The sequence below is a fragment of the Ictidomys tridecemlineatus genome, chromosome 1 (assembly GCF_052094955.1).
Source record: "Ictidomys tridecemlineatus isolate mIctTri1 chromosome 1, mIctTri1.hap1, whole genome shotgun sequence".
Classification (NCBI taxonomy): Eukaryota; Metazoa; Chordata; class Mammalia; order Rodentia; family Sciuridae; genus Ictidomys; species Ictidomys tridecemlineatus.
Window position 1 is genome coordinate 30,955,602 of NC_135477.1, and position 16,770 is coordinate 30,972,371.

Genomic DNA, 16,770 nt, shown 5'->3' on the forward strand with positions numbered 1-16,770 from the left:
ACTGAGATTGGCAGGTAGTAGGGTGGGGTATGGATTAGGGAAGAACATAGTCATAGTAACAGGTAATGTTTATCTAGTAATTCCTGTAGGTCTGGCACTGTGCTTTCTGATTTACATGTATTGTCTCATTGAACCCTTACAACGACCCCTATTTTTCAGATGAGGAAACTGAGGTTCCAAGAGGTAAAGTACTTGGCTAAGATCATCTAGTTACCAGGTCTTATCAAAAGTATTTGAGCCATAGTCAAGTAGCTCCAGGACCTATGTTCTCTCTCTGCACTGGCATGAGTGGGAGATGCAGGCATGTTTGGGGAATGATAAACTCATGAGAGCAGAGCGAGGTGAAAGGTTTTTCCAGGTCACCTTTACCATTTCTTTCTCCTCTCTCCTTCTCTTCGTCTCTCCAATTGATTGTGCTTCATTTTCAGCACAGGATGGCTCACGCCCTTTGTGAAACCAACACAGAGATTTAACTGGCTGTTTTGAGAAATGAACCAGCACAACTGAATTATTCACCCTTACTCTAATTTTATGCTTTGGATATAAAAATTCCTTGATTAGACTGTAGCTAACCAAAGTCAGTCTGTGTTGAAAGCTGATGCCAGGTTTCATGACAATAGCTGAAATAGGATTTTCTGTCTGCAGAAACGACTGGGAGCCCCCAGATAAGAAAGTGGATACGAGGAAATATCGTGCAGAGCCCAAAAGCATTTACGAATATCAGCCGGGCAAGTCTTCTGTTCTGACCAACGAAAAGATGGTAATGTGCATGTTAAAGTTCTTTTGTCTCTCTCTCTGCCCATGTTCTTTAATCCAGATGCATTGTTCAGCTGGATTATATTCATTCCCCCTTGAGATAGACTTTCTTTGTTTAGAAGACAGTGAAAAAAAATGAATTATTTTTACCCTTTCCATTGTTGCAGGTGTTCATAAAATAAGTCCTGAGAGTCTCCTTTTAAAGAATCCTCTTATTGTGGCTCCGTTGCTCCATTTTGTGCATGGTTTTAACTAATTTAAATTTTTCTACTAACATACAGATTGATTTTGCTGCTGTCTTTTAAAAAAATGTCTAACCATTAATGTATCAGGCTTATCATTAACTGGAATAAGTCAGGGTTTTTTTAAAAAGTGACTTTTATGTGAACAAGGATAAATTTTGTAGGATTTACCAGTATATCATTAAAAGCCAAATAATTGATAAGATGTTATAACTAGAGGCAAAAGCCCCAGGCTATTAGAATATATCTTTTAAGTCTTCCTTTATTGGTAACTGCAATAGTGAGGACTAATTTCATATGCAATCTGGTTCTAAAGTTCACATCGCAAAGCAATTATGATTGAGAAAATGATCTGTTTCCAGACCACCCTGGAAAAATGGCCTCTTCTGTGAAATGGGAAGAATTTTTATAAGCTGACTGGTTTCATATCTGCCAATCATGCTTCCTTTTATTCATCCTTCATTAAAAAAAGCTGGTTCGAAATTCTGTGTGGTTAAAGGGATTCTCCAAAGCTCCATAAACATTGCAGCCCTCTGGCTGTGGCAACAGAATGGAATGATTATGCTGGAGGTTGGTTTTTATTAAATACTGTTACCATACCATAAGCAGGCCCCCTGAAATGCAGGTTCAAATGATTTCCCTCTACCTCTCCTGCTCTACATGTTTTTAAGGAACAGTCAGGTTGACTTTTACTGCAATAAAAATGTGACATCTTCAAAAGCATAGAGCATTAAGTAATTTTAATTAGGAAAAGAGGTCAACAGTTCACAGAAGTGCTTTTAGAGTTGTCATTCTTCAGCATTTACCATGCACTGCAGGTATTTTAAGCAGGAGATGTAGAGACAAGCAGAGGCTCTTGCCTATGGTTCCCCTCTTCACTGAAGGTTCTCTTCCTGTTAGAAGGTGCCTCGTTCATAATAAACACAGAAGGTTCCCTTCCACCCAGAAAAGCGTGCTCTTCAGGTATATTCCTAACACTTAATGTTATCTTAATGTAGTATGTAATAACGTAGTGAACCACAGTCATATAATCACACATTTAAAAGATTTCAGGGACTTTGCAGGCCTTTGGTCATTTGCCAAGTGACCATTTAGAGGCTGTTATTGCTCTTACTGAAGGTGTGCCCTTTTTTCTTAATTTCTTCTTTGTTTCCACTTCCTCTGACTTAGTAATTTAATCACTATTCAGAACCAGGAAAACAACAACATAATTTTGTTTCCTTCGTTGATATCACAGTGGTACACGTATCTCCCATACCATGGTTCTTGGGCTCATTGTTTTTTTTTGTTTTATTATTGATTTTTTTCTCTTTCCACCTTTTTTATTTGTGCATCATAGTTGTATAGAATGATGGAATTTATTGTTACTTATTCCTACATGGACACAATGTAACAATAAGATTTGGCCAGTATCACTCTCCAGCCCTTACTTCCCACTCTCTTTCCTCTTTCCACACCCTGGTCCCTTTCCTCAACTGATATCCCTTTGATTTTCATGAATTCCCCGTCCTCCCTCCTCACCTTTCTTTTCGTTTTCCTCTCCAGCTTCCACATCTGAGAAGGGAGTATGTTGATTTTTTTTTTTTTTTTAACTAGTCTTGGAAGGTGGTACACAGTGCCCTCTAGAGGCCCTCTGGGGACTGGTGAGACCCAAAGGACCATCTGGGTGTTTGCATGTAGGAACTCTGTTGCACCAGGCCTGAGACTGGTCCACCAGGGCATGTGGGCACCACCGACAGACCAGGGAGGAACTGCCTGTCCAGTCATTTAATTCCAGCACCTTTCACCCAGTATTGCTGTATTCTTCCCAAGAGAAGGTTTCCATTTAGAGAGGAATTTCAATTGAATCTTACTCATTTGATAATCAGCCCTTCATGATATTTGAATTAGTCCTTTATGGTTAAATTTTTTTTCCTGTTATTTTTATCTCATGAACAGAGAAGCTGGAATGTGAGTTTCAGTGTGTAAGTCTTGCCTTTTGGAATCCAGTATTTGGCTTACCAGAATTTGAGCCCCCCAACATACACTTTTTTGTTCTTGTTGTTGTTAATTGCCAGTACGTATACAAACTAGTAACAGATGTAAGATCTAGGCTTGTTTTAAGATGTGCATTCTCATTTTTACCCCATTAAAACTCTCATGTTTGTTTAACTAGCAGTTTAAATGATGATCTCAAGGCTTAGTGATACATTGACAGCAAGAGTAATGAGTGGTAGACTTTATCAGCCACAGCTCATCTTGCCCTGGAATATCCACACCACCAAGACCCATGAAACACTGCTACCTTCAAAATGCCCCATGGATTTACAACCTTGGTGACCTCTTCACCTATTTGATAGACTCATGAAGGTCTAAGTATACTTGGCCATTCTCTCATATAATAAAAGTCCATTTCTTCCCTTCTGGACTTGGAATTGGAAATCTACTTGTTGGTCCCTGTTTTGTCACAAATGACCTTTTCCAGGCTTTGTTCCTTTATACTTTCCTCTGAAGTCCCTTACAGAGCACGAGCTCAATTTAACAGATACATAGAACCATTCTTACATGCTAAACTTCAGGTTAAATGTTGTGGTCCCTGCTGTCACAGGTATAAAATACAAGGACATACATTTCAAATAATAGTTACAGACATGACATATTTGCAGCATAAAACAAGGGGATTTCCCCAGCTTGATTTCTTCCCAGTTCACCCTTATTTTGGCATTTCAAGTTAGTTACTAGCCCTGCTTGGTCTTATCTGCAAACTCAGTGGATCTGCCCCCTCTCATTCAGAGTATGAGATGTGGAATGTAGTATAGCAAACAGAATGCTGGACCAGAAATTGGAAGATGTAAGTTCTGGGCTCCAGTTCTGGCTCTGCTGTGTCTTTGGGCAAATCATTTGACCTTCTTCAGTGTTTTCATCTGTAGATAGAAATATTATGTAGCCTGTCAGCTTTAGTGAAATACTGAGCAAGATGGTCAAATGGCATAATATAGACACAGAACTATGAATATTATCAAGGGCTGTGCAAATGAACATATCATGTCCAGATGATTTATTTAATTAAAATTTTAAGCTGGTCTCTGGCTCCTGTTCAAGCAGCAAATCTATCTTTGAATAGTTGGCATTTTCCTGGCAAGCCACTCATCCTTTCCAAGAATTTTATCAAGCTGGGAAAATACAGCCAGCAAAGAACAGAGCCTGGCATTATGGAGTGTGCTCTGCCTGATGGAACAAGGTTCCTTCTCTGCACCATGAAGGATGTTTTCTACTAATGTGTTCCTTACTTGGATCTACAGCTGAGTTATACTTGAAAAAATGCAGATGTTCATGCTGTATGGTATCAACTTTGTACCTCTACCTCTGGGCAGCTCTCATGACAGAGGTTTGGAACTGCAGGATTAGGACCCAAGTTGTTTGACCTGCCTTCTGATTCTGTTCTCAACCCAGCATTAACCTCATCTGTACAGCAATCTGCAGACAGCATTCAGGAATATAGTGGGTTAATTCTTTCAGGACTGTGAATACCAAAACTTTCAGACAGTTTCCTGAAAGAATTGGTACATTTTATTGAAAAACAAAAAAATCCTAACCTCCCAGAGAGCAGTTTATAAAGTAGGATTTGCAAAAATAATAAACACCAAATAGGTTTCATGAATACCCATTATATTAGGATCTAGCATGTCTCAATGTCTAAACTGTTATTCCTAAATGGTTGTGTCTTTTTAGGCACTATGCCTCATTTCACTAAATATATACAGAATCCATTTACTACAGGAAGGGCTGGCCTTCCCCTTCAAGACTGGAGCCCTAGGTCCCTACAGACAACAGTAGGAGGTTTATCTGTATACAAGGGTCAGACCTTGTGTTTCAGTATTTATTTCCCTGTGATTTCAACTTAGTTTAATTTCATTTAAAGAAAGGCATTGTGCCATATATTCATATCTTCCTTTACCTACAAACGGAAGTGTAGTAATGGTGCAGATTCTCCTAGGGATCTTGGAAGAAGAGGCTGGTAAAGATCACCAAGACAGTTTGCAGCCTTTTCTACAAGCTGCAAAAGGGCTGATAACTGATTTGTTGAGGAAAGCACATCCAGGAAGCACTGCTTTGTCATGGTAGTTGAAGACCTGTCCATGGTGCATGATAGCTCTCTTAAGCTCGTAGCCCGGAGGTTGTTGTTTCTTGTATGGTGTTTTCAACCCCTATAGAAAATACGTACATTTTATATTTTCAATTGTAGAAAATCATCGTACTCTTATTTATTATCATGAATGTTTTTTTGAAAAACATACGTATATGAGTTTAATTCAGCCATGAACCTCAAATATTTTTGTCTGATGTGAATGCATCTCCAGTGTATGAAGGAGGAAACCCGATTCTTTCTATATATTCATTTTCCAACTGATTATTTTCAGAAGTTTATGTTACTCCCCTGAGTAAGGTTCCAGCACTTTGTACATATTTGATTAAACATTAAAGCCAAAAAAATCAGGTTACCAGTCTATGTTATGAAATGAGAAATTTTATTTTTTGTAACATAACCCAGAAGTTTTCTTCCCCCTGTTCTGTTATCTGTCTTGTCTGGCTTTTCCCTCACTTAATTTTTTTCTGGTTCTTTAACATTTATTTGTTAGAACACAAAATATATTCTGTCTGTACTCATCTCCCACAGATGCTTGTTTAAAATGTTTTTTCACTTGTGTTCTCTGTTCTTACTTATGTCATCTTCCACTTTGCTGTGTACAGGACATGGTTTCTCACCTGTTCATGTGCCATTAAAGATGCAGTATTAACCAATTGGCTTTTATAAAGTGTCAGTATTTTCGTTTATTTTGAAAACCTCAAGGCAACCTTGCAAATAAGCACTAAAACTGTACTAGCCTGTAAAAACTGTTTGCTCTACTCAACTGGCATAAATGCTCAATGTTTGGTGTGCTCACCAATTTATTTGTTCATAACTAATAGTTCTTTGCAAGAGGAAATAGGGGCTTTCTTTTTCTCCCACAGTATCAAGAATTATTGAGGAATACTGCTGTGCCCACATTCAGATTTCTTGTGAGGAGCTGCAGTGTGGTGCAGAGTTTGCCATCTCTAGTCCATTTGCCTCTGCCGTAGGACTGAGAATGAGTCACATGCTGCTTCCTACCTCAATTTCCCTGTTTTCATAAACACGTCCTCTCCCTCCTGTTTTAGCTCCCTGATTTTGCTGATGTCAGTAAAAAATGGACCATTGCTGCTGTTGAATGCAGCTGCTGGAAATCCCTGGAAACCACTGCATCTCTACTGGCCTGTTCCTATGTAATCTTTGCATAATGTTATCCTTCTCTTTCTTCCATTTCCCTATCACCAACCCCTATAGAGTCGGGATATAAGCCCAGAAGAGATAGATTTAAAGAATGAGCCTTGGTATAAATTCTTTTCGGAGTTGGAGTTTGGGAAACCGGTAAGTTTAATAGCTTCAGTGGTTCTACACCTTTTTAAATAATGCTGTTGATGCATTGTTGCTGCTAAAGGATCAGATCCATGAGTGAGGAATTCAGAAAGTGGGGAGCAGTCAAGTAGGTTGTCGATAGTGGGATTGTCTTGTCTTATTACAACCTGTAAGTTTTCCTTACTTTACTTCACCAAGAGAGGACAGTGAGCTCTGGAAGAATATCTGACCAGAATATCCCAAAGAGCACAACTAAACCATTGCTTCTTCTGGGACTCCCCATTGACACCAACTATCACAAGCTTTGTGGATGGCGTTCTTTCTGCCATTGGTTCATTGCCTTGCCCAAAGTCTGTTTGACATGCTGAAGACCAACAGGGAAATGTGTTACGTCACAGGACGGCCAGCATGATTGCTGCCTCAAGTAATATTTTTAAAAGCACCTAGGTGAGGCAAGTGCCTGAATGGACCACCAAAAAAAAAAAGTTATTTTTTTCCTCTGTGGGTTTAGCTATAAATGCAGCCCCATGATAGGCAACTTTTAAGAAACAATTTTTATAAGTTAGAATAATATTTTCCAACATTTGGAATGGAGGTTAGAAATTCTAGCAAATGTAGGGTTCAGACTAATATCTTGCAGCTTCCCCTATGACAACTCTGAATTGGCTTTTGTACAAATTGACCTCGATACTTAAAGAAGGATTTTCTTAGCCCTGCACACAAAGGAATATCAGACAGAAGGGATAATCGAGCTCATCCTTCCACTCGAGATGACTAGACATTGCCTTTAAAACTCTACTATAAAACCTTAATTATTACAAATTCAAAAAGAATTTGTGGGTGGAGGAGATAGCATAAGAAAACATTTTATTAGGTTTTGTATGAGATTTAAGCCTGGAATCCAGCTTTTGAATAAAGGTGGATTGGGATGATAGTTTTATTTGCAGCCAGGAATTAACTTAATCGTTCAGTAAAAGATTACATTCTGTTGTGTCTTTCTTATTAGAAAGAAGTTAAACTGGTACTCTGGGATTGACAATTTGATTTAGCAATGCTGAGCTTTCTTTGGAAGTTCAGATTCATGAGATGGGAGCACCTGGCTTGCAACATCCTGCTTGTAGGACAGGTGTTCTGTTCTTCTAGTCCCTCCCAGTGGCTGCTTAGCCACCCTCCATGAAGAGGGCCACCTAGGAGCAGTGGAGAGGGAAGCATCCAGCCTAAACTGACCCTCCTTTCCTCTCCCCTCCCCAAAGCTTTGAGGAGGGGACACCTCATTTCTTCTCCTCTCTCTCCCTTTTTTTCTCTGCCACCATTTAAACATCAAGTGTACTCAAGAAATCTTTTCCACATTCAAATGTATAACAGTATCCTGACCCTTTTGCTTTTCTTCTTTTTCTTAAAACCTGCTCAATGATTGCACAAAAAAGCTTCTTCTGATACTCAGATAGTTCTTCCTCTTCCCCCCAAAAAACACCACAATTGATATATGTAACAATAATATGTTACTTTGATTCAGGAAAGCAAAAACTATTTACATTATGTTTAATAAAGATTCCATGCGACTGTTTTTGAAATTCCTTTCAGAAGCCAAAAATTTCTAGCCATCTTCTCTGTCAAATAATTGAACTAGTTTTTAACTGAAATGTTAGCTTTTAGGAAAAATCATGACTTTTGTCCCCTAGTTAATTGTGATTGGTTTGTGTTTCTAAATCATTGTAAACAATCTATCGTTACACACAATATTTGTTGACAATAGGCATCATTGCTTTCCCAGCATACATTCAATAAGCTGGGAATAGTTTGGTAAGTTAACATGGACTCTAAGGGAAACTGATCTGAGAACTGTACAACCATCTCAAACCAATACTGAGAACACAGTCCATTTGTTTATTGGGACCTTCCTATAACTTGAATTCCTATCCTATTGCTTTACACACCCTTAATTATTTAGACTTAGAGATACTTTTCAAAATGGCCTCTTCTCTGAAGCCACACACATTCCTTGCACCAACCTCCTAATCCTAATGAGACTGCTCCCTTCTGTGTAGGTCTTACTCTAAGAGATAATAACACTTTTGAAGACTTGCCAGAATAACTTAATCAATGCCCATATCCTGAGGAACAGCATTGAGAGAAACAGTTCCTTGTGGCTTGAGGCACCTAAAAGTGGGCTTATTATCAAGTTGAACCAACAAATTTGGGAAGACAGTATGACAGGGAGAAATTTTTTCTTTGTCTTTCTACCTCAGCCACTATGGACCTCAAAGGAGTAAGAGACATAAAATGGTGTAAATCTTGGGAGTTGCTTTGGAAATTTTTCTAAACATTCAGAAGCAGATGAAATAGAAACTCCTAGCAAATCACATAAATTACCATTCCTACCTTTTTTTTTTTAAATTGTTGTTTGCACCAGCATGAGTTCACTTCCCCTAAGTTAAGTCCACCAGAAATTTGGCACTAGACTTTTACCTTGAACTCTTCCTCAACTACTTCACTTAAAGCTACTTAAAATGAATTTAGCAAGATTCGGACTATAACAACTTTTAGCTCAACAAGTTGTCACACAGCAGCAAATAATTCAAGATTACAGGGATCATTTTGGGGATGGTTATTTTAAAACCAATTTAATTTGTAAATACTATCTTGGTTTTTTGTTTACTGTTTTGTTTTTTTTTATGATAAAGAAATAAGTAGAGATAACATGTAACTATAAAAAGTCTACTTTCCAGATAAACAGTCCAAATGTATTAAGTGCTAAAGATAAACACTATTGTTAATATTATTTAACTTTACAAAATGCAGAATACACATATACAGAGATGACATTACTGATCTGTTGCCATCAGTGGTGAATGTATTTTGGATCACTTTTCTTTTGCAGATTCATTACAGAGAACCTGAATATCAGCTTTTCCTTCTTCTTTCTCCTCTAACTTCTACAGAAATTGACATGATTTTCATCCACAACTCAAGGCCACATTTCTCAACACAAACCAGTTGGAATGTTTCCAAAGATTGTTTATAATGAAAGTTGCATAAAATTGTGGGAGCTCAGTAATGAGATGTTTCTCATCTCCTCAGAGATCCTTGTCTAAGAGATTTCAAGTATAAGTAGGCAGCACAAGAAAGTCCATGGGGCAGGAGAGAGGCCCCAGAGTTAGAGGGAGGCTGAGGCAGGAGGAACAGAAGTTCAAAGCCAGCCTTAGCAACTTAGTGAGACCCTGTCTCAAAAACAAACAAAAAAAAAAAAAAGAAGAAGAAAGAAAGAAAGGAAGGAAGGAAGGAAAATGGGCTGGGGATGTTGCTTTGGAACTTCTGACCATCCTGTGCTCCAAACCCTTTCATTGTTAAATCTACAACAACCACCCAGAAGATTTCCATCTTAGGGATGCAGCTTTTAATTCTAACATGAAGGGTTAAGTAGAAAACAAAAATAACCTTACCAAGTTTAAACTCTGTTCTCTAAGGAGGATGGAAGCTGTGTCTTTACTGACAATAGTATCTTTAAAGTCTAATTAAACTATAAAAGGAGAATTAAAAACCACCACTATGAATTTGTCTTGAGTACCATTTCTGCCTGTTTTGTATGTGGGTTTTATTGCTACAAACTACAGGAAGCACATATAGTTCAGTTTACCCTCCATTAGTCAAACATCTAGATTCACATATTTGTTAACATATAATGAATTTTTTTTTACAGTAGGGAAGAATGTTTCAAAAATGTATAATATCCAGTGTTAGTCTTAGTTTGGAAAGAACAAGGGGGGATTTGAAAGTTTCTGATTTGGTTCAAATTTGTGTTAATGCTTTTTTGGTTTTTCCCTTTCCTTTTTGTAAGTTTTCAATACTTAGAAGCTAATGCTGATTTGCTCTGGAGACACAGTCGTTAGAAACACACTTCCTAGTTAGTGGTTCCAGGTCCTCCCTGGGGGCAGGCAGTCTCAAGTCCTCAGGCAGAGTCCCCAGCCCTTTGCTTTGAGTTGGCCTTTCTATGTTGGTACAGTTTTCCTAGTGTGCCCCTCTTTGTTTGAGCCAGCCTCCATGTTTGTCTTTATGTCTTTATGCTCATTTCTTCATTTCCTCCTCTGCTTCCCGTCAGCCTCCCAAAAAGATATGGGATTATACTCCTGGAGACTGCTCTATCCTTCCTAGAGAGGATAGAAAGGTAATTCCGCTGTGCCTCCTCCGTGGACTGTGTGTGTGCTCTCTAGCCTTGGTTAGTGTGAGTGTTGTGGGTTTGTTTTCTTTTCTTAAATCATTTTTTTTTTTGGTTTAACTTGGTAACTCTTTTTTTTTAACTTGGTGATAAAACTATTTAACAAAGTCTCTAAGACATATACTAATGTTTAGAGGTTTTTTAAAAACAATTACTTATTCTTCTGACATACGGTATGTGCCACAGTCACTTAGTCTGAAAATATAGAAAGTAGGCTTTTTCTTAAAGGTAGGTTTTTTTTTTTTTTGTGGTATTGGTAGTTCTCGTTAGCAAGTAGAATAGACTTTTGAAGCTCTGATACTTTAGGATTTCTGTTGTACATGCCTAATGTTGCATTCTCTGTTTTCATGTCTTTAATTTCTAATGAGCTCTTATGATTAACTCATGCCATCTGGGCCTTATTAAAGTATAACACTAAAAACTTCATTTTCAAACTTAACCTTCCATTCTGTCCCCTTTTGTCTAAACTAAAACATTCTTTCCCATCTTTTCTTTCTTGAACCAGACTAATCTAGAAAAAGATCTCAACCTCTGCCAAACAGAGTTAGAGGCAGATTTAGAAAAAATGGAGACGATAAATAGAACACCCAGTGCAGACCCGCCACAGGTATTTCCCGGTTTTTCTCATGCTGTCGGTTCCTTTTCAAACTCTGCTTTGTTTTCCTCTCTGCTCTATGGTTTCTGATGTAGTTGAGGTGACAGACGGTGGTGCTGGTTATTTTAAGCTGCATGGCTTTCTGACTCCTGTTTGAGACCCCCCCCCCCCACTGCCAATTTTTGTTTGGATTCCTTTTGAGCTTGGCATCTCCCTTAAAGGGCATTTTTCAAATATGCGCAGAGTGGCTGGTGATTTAAACTTGCCCCCGCACCCCGCCACAGCCTTACCGTTCTTTTTCTTTGCTTTTTAGAGGGTGACCCTTTTAAGTTCCTTTTCTTTGCCTCTGTTTAGCTTCTCTGAATTTTCAGGGAGTTTTTTTTTTTTTCAGGCAAGTTCCTTGTCTTTTTTTGTTGTCCTGGGAGATACCAACCTCAGAGGTCATTTTCAAAAACATAGCAGAAGTCATTTGAGTGCCTTTTCTGTTTAAGTCCCTGTCAAAGCTGTAGTATTTTTATTTTAAAGCTCATTAAGTTCTCAATGAAAAAGTGCACTTCAGAAGTCAGACAGCCTAGCCATAAACAAGTGTTGGAGACCGAACCTGCATCAATATTTTTAAAGGGAGCTTTGTCAAAATGTCATTTATTAAAAGGTAGGGGAGAGAGCCAGGTGTGGTGGTGCATGCCTGTAAACCCATGGCTTGGGAGGCTAAGGTAGGAGGAACAGAAGTTCAGAGCCAGCCTTAGCAACTTAGTGACAACCTGTCTCAAAAAAAAAAAAAAGAAAAGAAAAGAAAGAAAGAAAGAAAGAAATAAAAGAAAAGAAAGAAGTAAGGGAAAGAGAGCCAGTACAAGGTAAATGGGTTTCTGAGGACAAACCAAATTTATGCAGAACTGTCCCCAGGACTCCCTGGCAAAATTAAGGCAAGTCTTAGAGGAAAAGCTAACTTTAGAGAAAGTTTAAAGGAATGTGGACACTGCCAAAGAAGCCAGGAAGGTCCCTGGACTATGGCAGGAAAAGTGGAAAGCACTAACAGATCCATGTCATATGGAAGCAGAACTAGGACACAAAGGGTTGGATCACCAACACGAGGGGTGTGAACAGTGATGTGGATGTTGGAAACTCAAACCAGAAAAAGGGTGGAGTAAATAGGGGATTTTGGTAGCAGCCACTGTGGGTTCAACCCCTGGTAAGAGCATCCAGTGTCCAAAGTCAGTGAGCTGCAGGATAGGCAGGGCAGTTAGAGACACAGAAAGATGAGGAAGCAGCATAGCCAGTATTTAGGCCCAGGCCCTCCCTTAAAACTTGAAAGAGATATAAGAAGTGAGTCACCATGCACACAATTGAGGCAGATGGGTGACTGGGATTGGGGGAAGCTGGGCAAGGAAGAACCTGGTGTAGTTACTGTTGGATTGAAACTTCCAGTGGGGTGCAGACCATAGCAAGTTCTGGAATAAGAACTGTGGTGTCAGGTAAGTCCTGATGTGGGCTAGGATGCAGGATGGGAGGTCTGTGATAAGTTGGCCAAGAATGAATCAGGAGGCACTTTTCAAAGTAGTCCAAAATAACGTGAGCTTCCGTAAGCCATGCAAGGATGGGAGGCAGTTAGAGAGCCCCTGATCTAACTGCTACCTTCCTGAGGGCAGAGCGTGTTTCCAGCACTCAGAACTTAAAGAAGTGTCTGGTGCCTCTGTGAATCATCTTTACACTGGTTCAGTTGACTGATGCCTGTTATTGGTGTGAATATGTGTGGGACGTTGCTGGTGGAGGCCTACTCCAACACAAGAAGAGAGCCTTTGCCTTCAGGAACTTGACAGTTCAGTTACATTCGTAAGTAAAAGACAGTGGTGTCTGCTAAGAGATAAATGAACGGCATGGGCTCTGAGGGCCCCGAGAGAGAAGTCTTATGGGAAATCAGGAAGACTTCTCAGAGGAGTTAGCCAAGATCCGAAAGGGTGAGTGGAACTTAAGCACATGGCAAATAGAGGATGTCCATTAGAAGCACTGGGAATGCATTGGAAAGATCACAGAAGCACAATAATTAAGGGATAGGACAAGGTCTTTTGGAATGAGAATTTTAGGGTAAAAATAGTAGGAGGTAGGTTTGGGAAAGAGTCTTGACCTTGGATTGCAGAGGTGCAGAGAATATGGCTAAGGAGACGATGAATTTTGCCCTCAAATCAGTGATGTACTTCTGGAAGTATTTTAGGGAGACTAATGGCATTGCTCTAGAGAGGATGAATTGAGGGAGAGGACACTGGAGTCTCAGAGGTGAGTAAGTTGTGGCAGTACTCCAGGCAGGCAGCGATGAGAGTCCTGACAGTGGTGGCACCAACATAGAGGGCTGGGAGATGGGAGAGAGATCACCCAGGAAATTGCAGTGGGATATTTTACCTAATTGGTGTGAGGGACAAAGAACTAGGAGAAGAGAGAGAGACAGACACCCATAAAGGAAGTATGAGAATGACCCAAGTGCTTCAGAGAGTCCCAAAACATGGACTCCCAGGAAAGGTCGGTGGAATTGATAACTAAGAAATTAGTCAAGACTTTGAAGGGCGCTGGCTGAGTAGTTGTTGGGAGTTAGATATTTGGCAACAATGAGGGAATCCTGCGGAAGTGCAGCACTGATTGAGAAGATGTAATCATAGAAGGAAGGAAGGGAGTGGGATGTTCCCTGAGGATGTCACAGCGATGGAGACCAGGGCAAGGTCTTCCAAGGTGGAAGAACAGAATGGAACAGATGGCGAGAGGTAGGAGATTCAAGATGGAGAGAGGAAGGTCAGTGAGACCAGGGTAGCCAGAGGGCTGGAGGGTGAATGTGGAGGTAAGAGTTGCTGCTTTCTCTGAAGAGTAATGTCCTCATCCTGGGCAGATATGCCCTCAAAGATGAAAGGTGGGTGTTTTGGCAGGCAGAGGGCAGGGTGAGTGAGCCTCCATGAAGGCCTGCTACTCTGTGCCGTCTCCTTTCCCTCTTCCACAGTCTCTCCCTTTTCTTTCTCTTTCTCTCCTGTCCCTAAACGTCTCTTCTCCAGATAGCTTGTTTTCTTTAAAATGGTTATTATTAGAAATAGGAGTATTAATTTTTACATTGGTTTATTGGAAAATAAATATATTGAGCCCTTCACATTTTTCTCTCCAAGACAACAAAAGAGACCCTAACCTACACACTTACGTTGCTTTCTCTCTGCATGTAGCTCTTGGTGATTTTCTTCTTTTGTGTGGTGGCCTGTAGTTTCATGAAGCATTCCCTGAAATGGTCATTAGTAGTTTTTTTGTGAAATTATATTTCTCCCCATTTCCACACTTTTCAATCTGCAGCCATAAACAAATTATCTGAATACAGTGTGGTCTTTCAAAATGCATTTTTTTTGTGTGTGCATTCTGTATCTAAAGTGTTGCATTACCCTCTCTCTGGGTGTGGTACCTTGGGCGCATGAAGGGATCTGCAGTGAGCACAGCAGGGGAGTCTGAGGGCTGGGGAAATGCTGGTGAAGGGTGTGCTGTTGCATATTGGCCCAGAGGAGGACCATTGCCTGGTGGACCTGCAACTGAAGACAATTAAGTCAGGAGGCCATCTCCTGACTCACCCAGAGAGCTGTGGCTGTATCAACTGGAAGGAAAAGTCCAGAGCATGGAGAAGCCCTGTGCCCTGAAAGCTTCCTCTCCAAGAAGAGCACCACCCTTCACCAGCACCAGAAACCTTTGCATCCAGGCCCCTTGGCTCCTAGAGATTTTTGTCTAAATGAGGAAAGGAAAGTGGCTTCTCTCTTTTTCCCTTAGCTTGAAATCTGAGTCAAAATAAATCACCTACAGATTATTATTCTTTTTTTTTTTTTTCATTTGCAGAGCTCAGCAGTCAGCCCCTCTCTGGACATCTCCCCAGAGCCTCCTGGATAGTAAGTAGTCACTCCTCATGTTTTGGACCCAGTGTGTTATATTTGTGTCCATCTAATGGCTTCAATGACGTACAGTTTGGTGGCCAGTAGAGAGATCTAATTGTAGCGTTCAAGTTATTCTTTTGTTCCCTCCTTCTCTTTCTAGTTAATTCCGTGATGACTCATACTGCCTTTAATAAGCTTTTCTTCATGCTGATGTCTGAACGTAGAGAATGTGAAGTTATTTGTCTTTGTTTAGAATCCGTTCTCCTTTATAAATTCTTGGGAAGGGGTAGGTGGCTGCAAGGGAGTGATCCTGGTGGGATAGCTCGTGAGGTTGGGTCCTCAGTCTAGATCTTCCATGAGGAACTTGGAGCCACGAGGGGGGCCAGCTTAAACTTGAGTCTCACATCATGTGGGACCCCCCCCCCAATAGATTCTTAGAACTCTGCATCCTCTACTCAGTTCTTCATCGGGTAACCATCAGCCTCCTGTCCGTCTCCCCCAAACCATTATGAGTCCTCTACCAGATTGTCCTCCTCTGAACTCAGTCATGCAGTTATCAGTCCAGCTATTACCCCCACTCTGTTAGATAGGTGGTAAATGGTAAATGGCAAACATTCTAGATTGTTAATAGGTACTGAGCCTCCTATGTCCAGTCTCATGATAGTACCTTGTGTGGCCCTTATTTTTGCTGCCATATACCTGAATTATATTTTATAAATATAAGAGTTAATGATGCATAAGGGCCTTAAGGACAAGGCCCTCCATCTCCATTGGTGCCTGACACACCCAATAAATTGGGGAAAGGAGCTGGTTCTGGTAGGAGCACTTCCTTGTCTTTACACCATTATATCTGCAGCCTGTTCTTTGGAATATAATAAGAAGGAACAGCACAGCACAACCGTTACCTGTTCCATTTGGGTTGGTAAAACCACAATGAGCAAAATTGCTGTTTATAGACTATTTTTTTATAAGTATCATAGTCATTCGAGTGTGTCCTGCCTACCATGCCAATGCAGGTACTAGGCAAGAGGAGTTTCATTTGAAAGTTGGCTGGGACTTGGATGTTTCAGTGGGAAGATGGAAAAAATTTAATCCTTTTAGAATAGTGCTCAAAAGCTCTGACAAGAATAACTTGGATCCATTATGTTAATTTTTCTTCTATAAATATGTGTACTTCACGATTAATATATCCCAGAATATAAGAAAAAATTGAGAAGTGTATTAAGACAGCAGCTGGAAGGAAAGTTACGTGCCTTCGTGGAGAGTTCCCACCTTGGCTTCAGAAGGCAGGGTATACTCTCTTGTACCCACTGTGGGGTAGTGACCAAACCACCAGTATGACACAGAAGTGTCCGGGCTGAGACATGGCATTGGGACCTCCTCCCCTTTCTCCCTCTCCTCTCGGTTCTGAGGCTTAATTTGTTGAAGAGCTTCCAGTGAAGCTCTGCCTTCAGCTGTAAGGGTGACAATTCACAGGTCTCCTAGATCCCAGGAGATGTGCTTCCAGAGGTGAAGGCCACCAGGTGACCTTTGGTGACCTGCGGGTAAAGGGCTTCCTCCAGGCCACAGCTCTCCACAGATTCTCCTAGGACCCCCAAGTCTGTCCTTTTGTTACTAGCTTGTCACTTTGGCCTTGCTGACTGCACAGTGCCTGATTGGAATCT

General features: G+C 40.4%; 1 protein-coding gene across 50 annotated transcripts in view; it reads left to right on the forward strand.

The window, feature by feature from the left end:
• The window catches only part of Sorbs1 (sorbin and SH3 domain containing 1), a 231,072-nt gene that overhangs the window by 168,302 nt on the left and 46,000 nt on the right, over window positions 1-16,770 (forward strand). For 22 of the 50 annotated variants that reach the window (XM_078035284.1, XM_078035215.1, XM_078035343.1 and 19 more), the window contains 5 exons: window positions 646-760; window positions 6,343-6,426; window positions 10,514-10,579; window positions 11,136-11,237; window positions 15,072-15,121. In XM_078035284.1, the coding sequence (XP_077891410.1) occupies window positions 646-760; window positions 6,343-6,426; window positions 10,514-10,579; window positions 11,136-11,237; window positions 15,072-15,121 (417 nt within the window). The remainder of the gene's footprint in view (window positions 1-645; window positions 761-6,342; window positions 6,427-10,513; window positions 10,580-11,135; window positions 11,238-15,071; window positions 15,122-16,770) is intronic. The other 28 variants (XM_078035912.1, XM_078035944.1, XM_078036115.1 and 25 more) reach the window with 2 other exon arrangements.